Below are 18,066 nucleotides of genomic sequence, written 5' to 3' on the forward strand. Positions count from 1 at the left end.
ACCTCCTGAACTGCATGAGAAATGGTTTTCCAGAGCTTGGGCACCACTACAGAGAAGACCCACCACCAAGGTCTTTCATGGTGATGTTCCATTCATTTTGGAATGGCCAGCAGGACCTCCTCTGAGGACCGTAGCTGTCATCTGCATGCATATAAGGGAAGGCGGTCCACTAGGTATGCTGTTCCCAAGTTGTTTAGAGCTTTGTAGGATAACAACATAACCTTGTGTGTAGCTCTGTAGCTAACAGGGAACCAGTGAAGCTCTTTGCTTTTACCCATCAATTCCCGTCTGTCCATTCCCACTTTACAACAGAGGTGCATACTTGTGCTGCTGAGTTAGAGTTTTGCCATCTCTTCATTCTAGATATTATTTAAAAGTGGATTTGCAGCTTCTCTGAGATAAATGTAAGAATTATCACAAAATGGAGGACAAGAGACAAGGTGTGAAAAGCTGTTTTTGGACCAGCCCATTGTTCAAAACAAGGTGATCTGAAGGAGATAATTGATGCTGTGAGTTCCAAACATGAGGACATTTTCATTCCTCTTTGTCATGTATCAGGGAGGGACAGGGACTTCCAGTCAAAAACCACAATCTTTTCTTCAGCAGGGTTTAAAAAAACAATACTGTGACTTTTTCCGCTAGTTCAGCCTGCTCACATGAATGTAGGGTGACCTTTTAAAAGTACTGCTCTTATTCAAAGCTTAGCTGAGAGGACATAGGTAATAAACATGATCCATGGTGCTTTCTCCTTCACAATCCATCCCAATGATATACCAGGAATATATCAGGAATTCCAGCATTTGTTCAGAGAAAAAGCCCTTCTAGCCTGACACACTCATCTAATGGCAGGCATTTGGCTTCACATTTAAAAATCTAGTTCTAGGAAGTAGAAATTGGGATAGACTGGAGAGGAGAAGGTGGGGAGTGGGGAGCTTTCACTGCCCTGGGTTACTTACCTGTTTTACAAGATGCAGAAACAAACAAAAACTGGTTGGGTGTTTTTTATGTGTAAAAAAATTACTTCCCAATTGAACTTGACAATTGAGCAAAAGATTACTATTTGACACACAATTCCTGAAGCATTATATTAAATGGGTGACACATGTCCTATTATCTGAATTTACTTCTACACTACAAATTGAAATATTGTAAGGGCAGTTTTCTTAAGTTCCAGCTCATCGTTGTCTAGCTTCCAGCTGATTTTGAGGGATATTTTCATGCATTAACTAAGGCTGCCATCAAAAAGACTCTTCTTGGGTAATAAGCCTCATTAAAAACCATGGGTCTTACTTCTGAGTAAGCATACATAGGACTGCACAGGAAGATTTTATTTTTCACCCCACCGATTAACAATACAATCCTACACATGGCTATCCTGAAGTAAGTCCTTTCAGGATCAATGGGACTTATTCACAGATCAGTGTGTATAGGACTGAAGGCTAATATGATCAGGGTCATCTTCTCAAGTTCATCAGTCCTATTGTCAAACATATGCATTTTGTCTCTGATTCCAGTCCAAACTCTATTATTTATGATATTATTTTCATTAGTAAAAAATAAATCATGTTGGCCATACCAAGCCATATGGTCCCCCGCTTTCTGGTCTGTAGAGAGAGAGAGAAAATATTGTTCAGATGTGACAAACAAGCTTTCATCAGTAATTAGTCTCCTCTTCAATTATCAAAATGATAGTCATTAATTCTCCTCTTCTCAAAACCCTGTATAATGTCAGTTGTCACTTGCAGAACTAATACCAAAGAATGTCATAAATATCACTAGTAACGTTAAGAGGTAGTGAAAGGTGCTTGGATATGGATAAGGAAGCTGTTCTGTGAATGACTGGAAGTCAATGCAATAAACTCAACTGTCAATTATCATACTACTACTACTACTACTACTACTGCTATATCATGGTGGACATACTGCTGGTACTGATTGTTTGCATGGAATGTAAAGCTCACATTGAGAACTGTAGGGTCACAAAACCTAACCCTCCACTTCACAAGTATCATCAGTCAGGAGACCTCATCATTGGTGGCATTACTTCTTATGGTCTCCTCGTCTCCAGTCCAATAGTATTCACAGAAGAACCCCATCAGGCATTGTCAGAGGAACTTATGTAAGGACCATTGCTCATTCCATTTCCATTGATGGTGCTATCAGAATGATCAGAGTATAAGAGAGTCATAAAGTTGTAGAATAAAGGCTTACTTGGTTAGGCTGTAGGAAACATTAATATAATTAAGTCTAGATGAAGAATATGTACATTGTTCCAGCAGCTATTAAAGATTTGAATTCACAGATTAATTTTTGGTTCCATTATACAGCTGCTACATGGATTAAGGGATTGTCTTTAGTTTTTAGCAGTGACCATGTTACAATTAACAATAGAACTATTGATATTGATGATATAGATAACAATAACATCAATATCATTTGCTCTGGCAATTTCATGTCGCTGTTTTTGTTGTTGTTATTTTATGAGTGATTTCATATTGGGGGGATAGGTTCTGTCAATTGTCCTTGCAGAACTGTATGTTTTGGTTGAGGATGTCTACATTCTACGTAAGTTTCTAAATCTGTTCCTCTTGACTGCAAAAAAAGAAAGAAAGGAATATACATACATACATACAGTAAGGGAATTTGAAGAAAAGAAGCTACCTTGTTACATGGCCTATCACTTGTATTTGGATACTTTATCTTTTTTGAAAGTTCTCAAGAATCTTATTTTGTGAGTCAAAGAATGATTAATATAATTAGGCCCCACCTTATCATTGTCAAGTGATCCACAGGAAAACACACTTGCACACACAATCACACACACTGACGGTATGAATGCTGCCACCACAACATTCAGCTTTTTTGCTATGAAAAGTCTTTGCTTTGAATCCACATTTACTCAGACTCAAAGCAGAACCATTGAAATTATCGGAACTTAAGTTAGTCATATCTAATTTCAGTCCCACTGATTTCAATGGGTCTAATCTAAGTATGAGTAAATCAGAATACAACCCATTGTTCCATTCGATTCTGTTCAATTACATCATTTTTTTATATGATTCTGATACAGTAGAACTGCCTTTGGCAAATAAGAGATGATAAAGGTCAATAGTGTTGGAGTTAGTCAGTTGGATTTTGTTATAGACATATATAGGTGAGACAAATGAAATCAAACATGCTTAAGAATGTCATGATTGACATAAATCATGCTAACTTGGCCCATTGATTTCAATAGGTCTACTCCAAGTATGACTAAATCCAGATATAACCCAGTGTATCTTTGTAGCTATTAAATAGTACATTCAAATGTTGTTGCCTCACACAGTACTAAACTTTCTATTAAAAGGTACTTCCCTCAAAATGACAAACCGTGATGTGCTGAAAATGAGCATGGGTTATGATGTGGAACATAGTGACAATAATTAATGCATGTGTGGAATATGCTGTTCTTACGGAATGCAACTTTTGTTTTAGTGTATTTCCTAAGCATTACCAGCACATCCTGGCCTTCGCATTTGCAGTAAAAGAAATCAATGAAAACCCTCAGATCTTACCCAATATCACCTTGGGCTTCCACATTTATGATAGCTATGACAATGCAAGAAGGACCTATCATGCCACAATGCTACTGTTGACTACACTGCAAAACATTGTACCTAACTATGTATGTGATATCCAGAATAGATTAACAGCAGTTATTGGGGGACTAGACTCTGAAATCTCCCTTTATGTGGCAAATATCTTGGATACCTATAAGACTCCACAGGTAGGTTATTTGGGGAACATGGCAATCCATCACAACACATACACTTCCTTTTCGTTTACAAGTCCATTTTGTTGTTTGGAGGCAGAAAACGTTGCATTGTTTATGAATATCATATGCTGGCAATGAAAGAAAAAAACTATGGTTCAGTCATAAATAAAGTACGATTGTTGATGTTGAAGTGCTTTGTTCATTGGATAGCCATGGTGCTGAAATAGCAGAACATCGCTATAGTTTCAAAAGTCTCATTTAAGCCATTCAGTATTTTAAACATTCCACTTCTTAATGCATTTTCTTTCAGATAAGAGTTCCCAATGAGAAATACCCTATACTACCTCTATGCCTTTGCTAGTTCTCTTACACTAGTGAAATGTTCTTGTTGCTCTAGCGGTCTATTCTATAGGTGCATGGATGCTGGAGGATACTACACATTACATATGTATTGATAACTGTACGCAGAATCCGTTTTTCCACTGTGTGCTTCTATTGCAATTCTGGAGACATATGGATGGGTGGCAGCAGAAGCAGTGCTCTCTCTCTCGCTCTCTCTCTCTCTCTCTGTTATACTCAACAAGGAACTGAAACTGAACTTAGTCATACTTAAATTAGACCCTTTGAAATGAATGAGATATAAGCCAATCAGAATTTAATTACATTCCATTTAATTCAATAGGTTTAACTGTTAAGTGTGACTGAGGGCCTTGCTAGACGAGGCCTTAGCGCGCTTTGAGAGCCGGTTTCCCTGCTGTGCGTCCACATGACACACAGGTGAATCCGGCCCCAGGCCGCACTGAAGCCTCCTCTAACATGCCATAAGCGAAGTTGCTTATGGCGCGCCTTTTCCGCAGCTCCAGCTTGAGGCCGGGGCTGCGGAACGTCTAGAGACTTCCGTGGCTTTTTGCGGCTGCTCACTTACGAGTAGGGGGAGGGAGAGCTGGCACAAGGTGACGAGGGGGAGGGGGAGGGAGGGCGGGGAAACAGGGGGCAGGGGGCTTAATTTTTTAAAAAACCGCTTACCTTGTCAGCAGTCTTCGGGGCGCACGTGGCCCCTTTAAAACACAAAAAATGGCCGACGCTGCAGGGCTTCCGTCGTCCCTACACATCGGCCATCTAGGAGGCTGGGTGGCGAGCATTAAAGTTAGCGCGCCATCGCCCCGCCTGCAGGCCGGCTCTGCCAGCCTGGTCTAGCAAGGCCCTTAGGCCATTTCTACACCTGCCTTTTTTCCAGGGATCGTCCCGGAATCATCCCTGTGCATGCAAATGACACACAGGGGATCCCAGGAGCAGGCAAGCATGATCCCTTCATTTTCCTGGGATAATCCTTATGTGTAGAAAGGGCCTAAGCCTGAATGCAACCAGACTTATGCCACAATATAGCATCCTTCCAAGGAGGCATTGATCCTTCAACTTGCTAGACAGTCATAAGATAGTTATTATTATTTTTAGATCAGAGTGCTATCTAACCAAGCATTCTGTTCCCAACCAGATGCCAATTAAATATATGTATATTAAAATATATGTATAAATGCTGATAAGATTTCCTTTCCCTCTACCCAAAATCTCTCCTTAGCTCATCTATGGCCCTGCTCCCATTATGAATGCTAAAACTCCAGGCCTTCCCTTCTATCAGCTGGCTCCTCAGGAAGCTCTTCAGTATGAGGGGATCCTCTCTCTGCTTCTCTGGTTCCGGTGGACATGGATTGGTATTGGTGTTATGGATAATGATAATGGAGAAAGATTTCTACAAGTGGTCATTCCACTACTTTCTAAGACGGGTGTCTGTTTTGCTTTCATAGAAAGAAGCCCCAAATTAAGTTTTGACAGTAAAATTAATGATGCATTTATACTGGGGGCAAAAATACATGATAAAGTGATGGGCAGCAAAGCCAATGTAGCAGTAGTCCATGGAGAATCTTATTCCACGGCAATTTTTCTCTTCTTTCCATATCTATCAGAGCACGAGGTCTTGGCAAAGGAAGTCAAAGGGAAAGTATGGATAATAACAGCTCAGTTTGAATTCACTTCACTTGTCTTACAAAGGAATTGGGATTCAGAAATATTCCATGGCACTATATCCTTCAGAATCCACTCCAGTGACCTACTGGGATTTCAGCAGTTTCTTGAGAGCAGAAACCCTTCTAGCTCTAAAGAAGATGGTTTTATCAGGGATTTCTGGCAACAGGCCTTTGGCTGTTTATTCCCAGACAGTATTGTGGGCAAGGCGGATGTGGACATTTGCACAGGGGAGGAGAGGCTGGAGAGCCTTCCTGGATCCTTCTTTGAAATGAGCATGATTGGACACAGCTATAGCATCTACAATGCTATCTATGTGGTGGCCCATGCCCTGCATCATGCCACATCCACTTCTAGAGCTAAGCATTTTACACTGATTGATGCAGTGGAACCCAAACTTCAGAGTCTTCAATTTGGGCAGGTAATGGGCTCAACTCTCACATATAACAAGGCACTGTGCATTTTGTTTTATTCTCCCCAAAAGTCTTATTAATATTTTCATCTTCCTTCCCTTGCCCCAGCTAGAAATAATGGAATAGTCCCCATTTCAGTCAGTTATTGTGCTTTCCTCTTGGTAGTTTGGGAATATATGTTATGGCCAGTGTAGTTTCTAATTTTACTGATTCATGTAGCATCCCCTCATGCAATCTCTGGGTCATATAGGAGGAGCATTCTCCAGAAGCGTTCTCTAGTGCTGGCCTTAAAGGTTGGCAAGCTGGGTGGTGACCCAAGAGTGCCAAGCTAATGTGGGGGGGTGGGGAACCTGTGTTCAATGGCTCCATTACTACCATTTCTTCTTCTTCTTCTTCTTCTTCTTCTTCTTCTTCTTCTTCTTCTTCTTCTTCTTCTTCTTCACAGTCTACAGTGATCTACAATGGTAAAAGTCAGGTATCATCAACCTTTCTTTCAAGTTTCTACACGTTCGAAAATGATCTTCCTCGAATTAGCTTTTAAAGTATGCTTCTTTTTTTCAGTTTTCACTTTGAGGTCATTTATGCTAGGTAAAATCAGTGGAACACATTTACTTTGAGGCAACATTGCTTGGGATGGAAGGACTCACATCCATCTGTACTGCACACTGGACCAATGCCAGTTGCCCATTTCTTCTTGCCACTGGGTGGTTCTAAGTCCCTGGCATATGGCATGCAGCTCACTCACTGAGCTGCTCACTCACTGAGTTGCCATTTTGCATTAAAATGGTGGATCAGCCTATTTCATAAAGGGAGCATTTAAGTAACAATACAGACATTGTTGAGCTTCAAACCTCAACTGGATGCCTGTCCAATCACCAAAGGTTGCCAAGACGTAGAACTTCAAATAATGTAAACAATATAAGTACTATATGAATAGCAAAGCCTTAAGAGGTCAGCTGGATAACTTGATTATATATTATTGTTCTTCATGCTTCTTAAGGAGAAAAATAATAATGGATATTCTAAAATAAAAAATATTTACAAAAAAGATAACTTCTAGATAACAAAACACAAATATTATTACCAGAGGCATTCCTCAGGCAGTGTGCCATTTAACCTAGGGCCAGCCATGGCCTTCACCTAGCTGAAAAATATGCCAGCCAGAACCTCTTTCTTCTGGTGCCATTTGACTTTATTATGAGTGCCAAATGAGACATTGCTTTATTTACTTATTTATTTACTAAATTTATTTATTTACAAAATTTATATACTTCCCCATAGCTGAAGCTCTCTGGGCAGTTTACAAAAGTTAAAAAAGTGAATATTAAAAAGTATACAAAATTCAAAACCATCAAAAATATAAAAACAAGAGTATCCATTTGAACACATATCTAGCTGCTGTACTTCACCCACCCATCCATTTCTGCTGTACAGAAGGTTCAGGAGGACTGATCTGTATCAGAACCATAGCGTGAGGGTAGGGTGCTTTTCAGATCCATATGGAAGTCCTTACTCTAATGTAAAGGTATGACAATGATGCAGATGCTAGATACTAATCCAAGTTATGTCCATAGCGCAAGGGAAGGTGGCTTTTAAGATAAAGATTGGAGACCTTACTTCAAAGTAAAGATAAGAAAATGATGTGGATGCCAGATACTGATTTCAAGTTATGTCCTGTTTGGCCCATAAAGACCTAAATTCAGTCTTTTCTAAATCCTTGCCTTTTCTTTTTCACTCTAGCTTCAACCACTTCTAAAATATGTCTCATTTAATAACAGTGCAGGGGACAAAGTTTCTTTCAACCAGAATGGGGAGATAATTGCTGGATTGGATGTGGTCAATTGGATTATCTTCTCCAACCATTCATTTCATAGGGTGAGAGTGGGGAGGATGGATCCTGAGGCTCCCCAAGGTCAAGCATTAACCATTGATGAGGAGACCATAACATGGCATGGCTGGTTTAATCAGGTAGGCTCCAATTGTCAACTAATTGGAAAGAGAACCTATTATCAATGAGCAACTGTTCTGATGTCTAACATTTATTTATTCATTTATTGCATTTCTATTCCACCCAATAGCCAAAGCTATTATTGTATAATAATAAACTCTTACAAAGGAAAGATGTGTGAATTGATGAAATAAATGAAGAGCCACGTGGTGCTGCCCTCCCAATAACTTTGTTCACAGAGAAATTGCTGCAATAATTTTTAATGAGTTGTTTGGAACAATGCTTTCACAGAAATTCGAGGTCCTGCAAAATCCAAGAGTGGAAAGCAATTGCAGCCTCATACATTCTGGACCAAATGCTGGTAGATAATGTGTTTGATTCACTGAGCATAATGGTTAAATTCTAGAGACCAAAACAATTTGCTGCTCCTTGTTCTAGCGTGGGGCTCAAAAAGAGACTGTCTGCTGGTTGCATTCACTCTAGCTCTGGACAAGTCAATGACATGTCTTGGAAAACCCTGATCAAAAAGTTCCCTGGTGAAAAGATCCTTATTTATTTTGTACATATAGTCAAATGTACTGGGATTTTTTAAAAAAGTAGAAAATGTCCATTGGGAAAATTGAGTTTCAAATGCCTAGGATGATTACTAGAAAAATGTAAGTACTTCCCTTTGAGTTTGTTCAGTTATCTCTGAAACATTGTGCCTTTATTTAATTTATTAGAATTGCATTCTTCCCAACTGGCAAATCCCCTCATGGTCAGATACAATAAAAAAATGAAAAAATATATCATACTCAACCATGGCAACACAATGACAGTATAAAATAAGGCAATATGAAATATTTAAAAGATGTTGAAATAATGTTTTTATTTTAAAATTTCAACAAAACAGGACATTAAAAATATTAAATGAACTAAACATTGGGGAGGCAGCAGTAAAATTACTACAGTAAAATTAATTAGCAACAACTGAAAGCCTGAATAAAGATGAATTGGGTCCAGAGCTTCCTTGGTAAAATACAGAAGAGGCCTCAAAGCTTAACCATTCCATGCTCCTTATTCCTTCATTTTATTGTTTCTTCTCCATTTTTCAAATAGTCACGGCCTCTTTCTCTGTGTACTGAGAGTTGCCAACCTGGTTCTCGCAAGAAAATGAAGGAGGGGGAGCCATTTTGCTGCTATGATTGCATCCCATGCCCAGAAGGGAAGATTTCAAACCAGGAGGGTAAGATATCTCTCTCACAGTTATAAGAACAAAATAGCTGTAATTTATACTAATGTATAAAACAATCCATACATGAGAGGGTTTTTATTTAATATTGATTAAAAAAATGTAAAAAAGGACTGGAAGAAAGGTAGAAAAGCGGAAAGAATCTGCCATGTGTCATGGACTGAATTTCTTTGAGCACTTCTACTCCAGGTTCATGACTGGTCATTTACATTTGTGTGTGTGTGTGTGTGTGTGTGAATCCTTTACATGACGGTATTAACCTCCAGGGCTCCTCCTATGCTTTCTAGCAATTATATCAGCTTTATTCTAAATACAGAACATGCAGTAAGAGATTTTATCGCCCTTTGATGTGTGATCAGTATCCTGTGAGTTTCTGGAAACACGCTGCAGTGTAACTATAGTGCAATTACAGCATCATCCAGTGTCTGTAAAATAAAATACATAGAATATCTCGTGGCTGTATAATGAAACATATAGAAAGAAAACTCATGGATGAACCCTCGTGAAAAGGAGCCTATTGTTCCTGCAAGTTCTCTGGAGGAAGAAGCCCTGGTAAGGGTGGGGGATTTTAGCCTTGTGTAGAAATGCCCTCAGTGATCATTGGGGGGACCAAATCAATCCAACGAATAACAACGACAAAAAGAAACTAAAACTGAGTAGCAAATTGGTGGGTGTTTCTGGTGATAACTAAAGAGAGAACAAACTTTTCAAATATGGCGTCCAGCTTCCAAACTACCTGGCATACCAAAATTTCATTATTCACTGGTCATTGCTACATGGGGAAGTCCCCATTCTTCTAGACCTAGCAGCCATCGTTCATGTCATTGTCAACTGACAGCTAGAATTAATTTTGCTTCCGGCTGTTTTTAAACACTGTTAATAAGGTTCAACTAATGAAGGACAAGGTAGTCATACATTAACAGGGTCGGCCATTCAGGCAGGCTGCTAGGCAAAATTTGAACAGCCACAGGTTAATAATAGAAGAGTAGGGAATATGTCACACATATATATTGGTCGAGAACAGACTTGGTGGATGTTCCAACAATCACTGTTCAAATTGATGGTTAGTAACCACTGGTTACTGTGTAACTGGTTGCCATTACTGACCTCAGTAGACTTGAAGAGGAACTTTACATTCAGAGGGCTCCATACCCTCCAACAGCTACGTGATACTACACAATTTGGCTTCAACCGATTGTTGTTGTTTTACTGCATTGCCATCTAAAATTAATCTCTGCCTTTGCTCATATGAGGACAGCCAAGTTTCCTTTTATTTGTGCTCCGCCTGCTCAAGGATCTGTGTATTTTGTCCACAAGAGAATTCTGAGCTGCAGCTGGCCTTTGGGTGACCAACTGCCAAGATTACCCTAGATTTTTCCTGTTTTTTGGTCTATTCTGGATGTCAGGGGATTTTCTGTATTTTTCTATAATTTTCTGGAATGACACGCTTTCCCCTCTAAGGTTGCCATTAGTGTGGCAGGGTGAATGATGTACTTTTTGGAGGTGAATCATCCCCACACCCCTGGTCCAATCAGAGTCTTAAAGGGGAAAGTGTTGTCATTCCCAGACACTGTAGAAAAGGCCCCTATTGGGGGGAAAGAGTGCTTTCTTGACCCCCCTCCCCATTGGCATCCTCTTTTTCAGGTTCTTAAATATGTTCACCCATAGGCCAGAAATGGAGGTATACCTAAAATGCTAGGTGTCATTTTATATCTGAAACACGTACCAGTGATTCATTCACTCTGCAATTCCCCCTTCATTTCACTGGGTCTGCTCTACAGGCTTCAGGGCCACAAATTCTGGATTCTTCTATTTCTCTCCCACTCCTTGGATTCAATATTACTTAGCCTGATGAACTCAGCCTCTAAGCATCTAAAGAACTAGAAAGTCTGCACAATCTTTTGTGGGATTTGCGTTGGTCCTAATAAAGGCATTGCCTAACTTTAGATATGGTATCTTTCAACTTTTGTAGAAAAACAAGAGGTCACTCTTTAATAATCATGGCACATATTCATATTTCGCAGTTGGCTTATGACAGTGCTGTACTTAAAATCCAACATGCTCCTTTAGACTTACAAGGCTCTCAACCATTTAAAACACACTCTGGAGCATTTCAAATTATCAACACTTAATATATGCTGCAATTTTAATAGAGGCTTGTTCTCTGTGTGAGAGTAACAGTCATAGCAATTTACTCTGGGTTCATCTCATGTGTCTGCAATCAAGACCACATCCTTTCTTTTTCAGACATGAATGACTGCCATAAATGCACTGAAGAAAACTACCCAAACGAAAAACAGGATGCCTGCGTTCGCAAGTCAGTAACCTTCTTGTCTTATGAAGAACCTTTAGGATTTAGTTTAGCCTGTTTTGCCTTCTCCTTTGCTTTGACTACAGCTCTGGTGCTGGGAACCTTTACGAAGCACCACAACACTCCCATTGTCAAAGCCCACAACCGGAGTCTCACCTACACTCTCCTCATCTCCCTCCTTCTCTCCTTTCTTTGTGCATTGCTGTTTATTGGACGTCCTCAGAAGGTGACCTGTCTCCTCCGACAAACGACTTTTGGACTCATCTTCTCAGTGGCAGTTTCTTGTGTGCTGGCAAAAACCATCACGGTGGTTCTGGCTTTCATGGCCACCAAGCCAGGGTCCAGGATGAGGAAGTGGGTGGGGAAAAGACTGGCCATCTCCATTGTCCTTTTCTGCTCCCTCATCCAAGCAAGCATCTCTACTTTCTGGCTGGCCACCTCTCCACCTTTCCCAGATATGGACATGCACTCAGTGGCTAAAGAAATTGTTCTACAATGTAATGAACAGTCTGTGACTCTGTTTTCCTGTGTTCTGGGCTACATGGGTTTCCTGGCAATGGTGAGTTTCACCGTGGCTTTCCTTGCAAGGAAGCTCCCTGACAGTTTCAATGAAGCCAAGTTCATCACTTTCAGCATGCTCGTCTTCTGCAGTGTGTGGTTATCCTTTGTTCCATCGTATCTGAGCTCCAAGGGAAAATACATGGTAGCCGTGGAGATCTTCTCTATCTTAGCCTCTAGTGCTGGGTTGTTGGTTTTTATCTTTTCCCCAAAATGTTACATTATAGTGTTGAGACCTCAGCTGAACACGAGGGAACAGCTAATAAGGAGAAAAGATGGAAGAAGTCTGTAAATGTCCATGTCCCTTGCTATTCTTTGAAATCTAAAGAATTAGGTGCATATTATATAGCAGGATATATAATCATCTGTCCAATATAAAGCTTCCCAATAGGACTTCTAATTCTCCCAGGATAAAAAATGGAAAAAGAATCTATAATGTATGCACACCCCATCCCTCCTTTGCTTCCCTTTCAGCAGTTCTTTTTTAAACTGCCTTTTTTAAAAAAATAAATAAATTCAGAACTGTTGTTTCTTTGTTTTTTAAAAAATCCCAATTAGTAGTTACAGTCAAGGACAAATTCTCAGATAACTCTATGTGGGCATCACACGCACATCATCTTCTGATTTCAAAATATAATTGATTTCAAAAGAATGGAATCAGGTGAGTTTAAAAGAAAGAAAAGAACAGCTGAGGGCACGCGCTTAGGTGCACGACAGAGTTGGCACAAAGAGATTGAAACTCTTTGTTCAAAAACCGGAGGAAAACCTAAAATCCACACTTGATTTTCAAGCAATAATTGTGGCAGCACCTTGGCCTTAAAACCATAGCATGCAGCAGGGATGAACTGTTCTCCTCTAGGAGAGAGGAACAGCAGTGTTCTGATATAGACTCATAATTAAATTTTAATGGTGTCTTCTCCTGCGCACCATCATTCCTGTCCTGAACTGGAAACCTCTGTACTAGAGCTGTGCACGGACCCCCCGATCTGCTCTGGATCCTGATCCGCAACTTCTGAATTGGGTCTGCTCCACCCCACATTGATCCCCCTATGCTCTGCTCCATTCCACTGCGGGTCTCCAGATCTGGATCAGAGCTCCATGTTTTCCCCCCAGAGACTTGCATTGAAAACCAAACACCTATAACTTTTTTACTTTTAATGTTGGAAACCACAAAATCAGTACCATGAGAGTTTATGCATGTATCCACATTCATGCCCAGTTTGAAGCAAATCCGAGCATCCTCTGAATTTTGGAGAATATTAAAAATCCCCAGCCCATTTTCAGAAATGCAAATATCTCCATCATTTTTTCAAGATAGAAACTTGAAAATGGGCACCATCACAGCTTCTACCTAGATCCTCATTCATGCCCAGTTTGAAGCAAATCTGAGCATGCCCTGATGATTTTTGAGGAATATTTAAAAATATTCCCCCATCCCATTTACAGAAATGCAGATATCTCAGGGATTTTTCCAGATGCAGACCTGTAAATGGGCACCATGACAGTTTCCACATAGATTGTTATTCATGCCCATTTTGAAGGAAATCCAAGCATCCCCTGATTTTGGGGAAATATTTAAAAATAATATTCCCCCACCCCATTTCAGGAAATGCACCTATCTCAGGGATTTTGTAAGCTGCAGACAGCTAACTGGGCTTCTAAATGCAGATCCTTTTTCATGGCCATTTCAAAGGAAATCCCAACATGCCCTGAATTGTGGAGAATATTTAAAGATAAACCTAAATAAGAATCTTCAACACTTCAAAAATTTACAAGGAACTTCAATAGGGTGAGCGCAGCAGCAATGCACCTAACTTTTCATCACCAGGAAAGACTAATGCCCTGAGTCAAAGCAAGACACACACAAACTAGCCCCGTGACGTGGGCACAGAAGAGGAGAGGCAGCAGGCGGTAGCTATGCCCTGCCTGAAGCACTGGGAGCAAGCATGCAAGAGGCTTGTGGGGTTGACCCACATGGCCCATCTACATCTCCCAGGCACCAGGAGGGCAGAGAGGCAGGCAGAGAGGTGCTGAATACACACACACACACACACACACACACACACACTGTATGACTAGATCTATGGGGAAGTAAGTCCCAGCAGATCCCAATACCCACAATGACAGCACCCAGGTGGAGGCGGGAAGGCGGGCATGCAGCAGACATTTCTGGGAGCACAAGTAAGTGAGCCAAGGATTGTTTCCACTTTCCAGGCCTTTCAAAGCCAGTAATGCAAACCAGCCCTGTTAGGCGGGAACAGCACAGGGAGATGCCTTCTGCATGCCATAACTAATAGGGGGCTAGGAGGATAAGAGTAAACCTTTGTCTTCCTTGCTTTAGAGATGATTGACTGCACTGTGATCACAGCCATAATAACATTAATAATAGTAGTACTAATATTAATAATATAATCACAACAACAATAAGAACTTGAACCACAATGAAAGCCTGCCTGACTTCACTGAAGAGCGAAAGCCAGGAGAGCTTTGGCTATGGCTAAATTTAATAAATAAATAAATAAACACAGGAGGGGTGGAATTAAAAGCAGCAGCGTTGCTGAATCTAGGAATAAGCATAACAACAGGATTTTTTTTTTTAAAAAAAAAGGGCTTTGTCTAACTTTATTACTAGTAAGGGGAAAGTGGATGTGCCCAGCGGGACAGGGGACTGTCACCAGTCATTTGGCCGGTCCTGTCTAGGTACGTGCCTTTGAGAAGTAACATCACACTTCAACTTGTGTAACTAATTGGTTTCTCCAATGGCTACCCTTTGGAGGGTTCTGATGACCTCCCAAGGCAGGGCAGTGTGCACTGGGAATGTCCACATGCCGTATGGACATCATCCCCTTGCACCACATCTATTCAGTTGTTCCCCAAGGTTATGGTGGGTACCTTGCAGTGGTGTGTTGCCTATCTGTTATTTTACTTAGTATATGATTGAAGGTTGTGTGAGAGAGTTTAGTGGAGGTAATGGTTCAAAACACTGAAAAAAGTCCAATCGAAAGACAAAGAAATCAAAGTTACTAGTATCCCAAATTACTAAGTATCCCATTTTGCTTATTCCCCCCCCCCATCCAACACTGAGATTGGAGGATGCTTCACATCAGGTGATCACTTATCATGATTGGGTGTTGAATCTGTCAATCATCAAGGTGGGGGAAAAAAGCACTTCCCCCTCCCGTTTTAGCCATTCTATAAAAATTATAGCAAGCAAACCGCACAACAAAAACTTCTGAAATTTGACACAAATGACCCCCAATCATCAATGTCTATGCACAGTAAGTTTCAGGGATCTAGCTTTTTTTAAAAAAAGTTATAGGCGCATTTTCAGCCAATGCAATCCTATGTGGGGAAAAACTAAAATGGCTGGCGGAGTGCCGAAAACAAGCAGAGGGCTCCGCAAATGGGCGGTCCGCTTTGTGATGCTTCGCTAAGCCCTTGACTGACTGACTCACTTCGCATCTGCCATTCTAATCAGACCACATATGATTGCTTGAATTTTCCTCCTATGTTCTGTTCAAGATCTAATGTTAACACATGTCCCATTCTTGCTCTGAACTTACTCCCTTTTACCCTTGATTTTTATGTATTAAAATGTATTATTAATTATATGTTTTATATGCGTAGGTTATCTTATTGACCTTTTGCTTGGAATAACTGTACCTTTCTTTTTCTGGTCTATTGACTGTAAATAAAGGATTGATTGATTGATTGAAGGCGAGTCAGGCCACTCTGATGCCACTTCTACAACCCTAAGCGAAGCGGAGCACAGCTCTACCCTATACCACCAGAATCTGAGGCAGGCCACCAAGGTTTCATTGAGCCTCTATTACTGGTCCCTCAAGGACACAGGATCCATAAAGCATTCCTGGTGAGGAGGACCAGTGCAGGATTGTGATAAAATATTCTAGGAACTCAGGGCTATTGGATGATTTATTTATTTTTATCAGGATAGGCCTGGAATGTTTTTGCTGTCTCCAAAAAATTTAGAAGGATCAACTTTTCATATCATATCATTTTTGTTTATTTATTTACTTAGTTATTTATTATATTTTATACTGTGCCCATTACCCAAGTGTACAATTAAAAATATAATATACAACAACTATCGATAATTTTGAAATATTTAAAGTTAAAAAAGGCAATATAAAACCAGCTAAGTAAAAATCCAGGGAAAGCATGTGTATGTTTTCAGGAGGCATTTAAAAGATGTTATGTTTACTATTGCCCAAACTGCATGAGAGAGGGTTTTCCAGAGCTTGGGCACCACTACAGAGAACTCCCACCACCAAGGTCTTTCATGGTGATGTTCCATTCATTTTGGAATGGCCAGCAGGACCTCCTCTGAGGACTATAGCTGGCATCTGCGTTCATAAAAGGGAAGGTGGTCCACTAGGTATGCTGTTCCCAAGTTGTTTAGAGCTTTGTAGGATAACAACAGAACCTTGTGTGTAGCTCTGTAGCTAACAGGGAGCCAGTGAAGTTCTTTGCTTTTACCCATCAATTCCCTTCTGCCCATTCCCACGTTACAGCAGAGGTGCATACTTGTGTTTCTGAGTTAGAGTCTTGCCATCTCTTCATTCTAGATATTATTCACAAGTCAAAAACCACAACCTTTTCTTCAGCAGGGTTAAAAAAAGATACTGATTTTTTCCCACTGGTTCAGCCTGCTCACATAAATGTAGGCTGCCCTTTAAAAAGCACTGCTCTTATTCAAAGCTTAGCTGAGAGGACATAGGACATAAACATGAACCATGATGCTTTCTCCTTCACAATCCACTCCAATAATATACCAGGAATATATCAGGAATTCCAGCATTTGTTCAGAGAAAAAACTCTTCTAGCCTGACACATTCATCTAATGGCAGGCCTTTGGTTTCACATTTTAAAAATCTACTTCTGGTAAGTAGGAATTGGGATAGACTGGAGAGGAGAAGGTGGAGAGTGGGGAGTTTTCACTGCCCTGGGTTACTTACCAGTTTTATAAGTTCCAGAAACAAACAAAAATTGGTTTGGTGTTTTTTTCAGTGTAATAAAAAAATACTTCCAAAGTGCAAATGGTAATTGGGCAAAGATTTATATTTGACCCACAATTCCTAAAGCATTATATTAAAAGTGTGACACATGTCACCAAAGATGTATGGTCGCACCATAGATCTGTATAAGGGCAGTATATATTGGCCGTTTATTCTCAATTCCTTTTCTTATAATGCCTAACATGGAGTTTGCCTTCTTTACAGCGGCCGCACACTAGGTGGACGTTTTCATCGTGCTGTCCACCACAATCCCAAGATCTCTTTCTTGTTTGGTCATCGCCAGCTCAGATCCCATTAGGTTAAACATGAAGTTGTTTTTTTTTACCCCAACATGCATCACCTTACACTTGCTTACATTGAACCGCATCTGTCATTTGGATGGCCATTCTCTCAACTTGGATAGGTCCCTTTAGGGATCTGAAGGCTAATATGATGAGGACCATCTTCTCAAGTTTGTCAGTCCTATCATCAAACATATGCATTTTGTCTCTGATTCCAGACCAATCTCTATTATTTGTGATATCAATTTCATTAGTAAAAAATAAATCATGTTGGCCATACCAAGCCATATGGCCCCCCGCTTTCTGGTCTGTAGAGAAAGAGAAAAAATATTGTTCAGATGTGACAAACAAGCTTTCATCAGTAATTAGTCTCCTCTTCAATTATCAAAACAATAGTCATTAATTCTCCTCTTCTCAAAACCCTGTATAATGTCAGTTGTCACTTGCAGAACTAATACCAAAGAATGTCATAAATATCACTAGTAACGTTAAGAGGTAGTGAAAGGTACTTG

The 18,066-nt window shown here is 40.2% G+C and overlaps 1 protein-coding gene across 1 annotated transcript; it reads left to right on the forward strand.

Annotated features, from left to right (window-relative positions):
* The first annotated feature begins 1,910 nt into the window (after positions 1-1,910).
* LOC134405616 (vomeronasal type-2 receptor 26-like) lies at positions 1,911-12,529 on the forward strand. Its single transcript, XM_063136857.1, has 6 exons — positions 1,911-2,119; positions 3,475-3,766; positions 5,334-6,197; positions 7,930-8,064; positions 9,236-9,362; positions 11,616-12,529. Exons 1-6 carry the CDS (start codon positions 1,911-1,913, stop codon positions 12,527-12,529), a joined length of 2,541 nt encoding a protein of 846 aa, XP_062992927.1.
* Positions 12,530-18,066: the final 5,537 nt, after the last annotated feature.

This window comes from Elgaria multicarinata, chromosome 11 (assembly GCF_023053635.1).
Source record: "Elgaria multicarinata webbii isolate HBS135686 ecotype San Diego chromosome 11, rElgMul1.1.pri, whole genome shotgun sequence".
Lineage (NCBI taxonomy): Eukaryota > Metazoa > Chordata > Lepidosauria > Squamata > Anguidae > Elgaria > Elgaria multicarinata.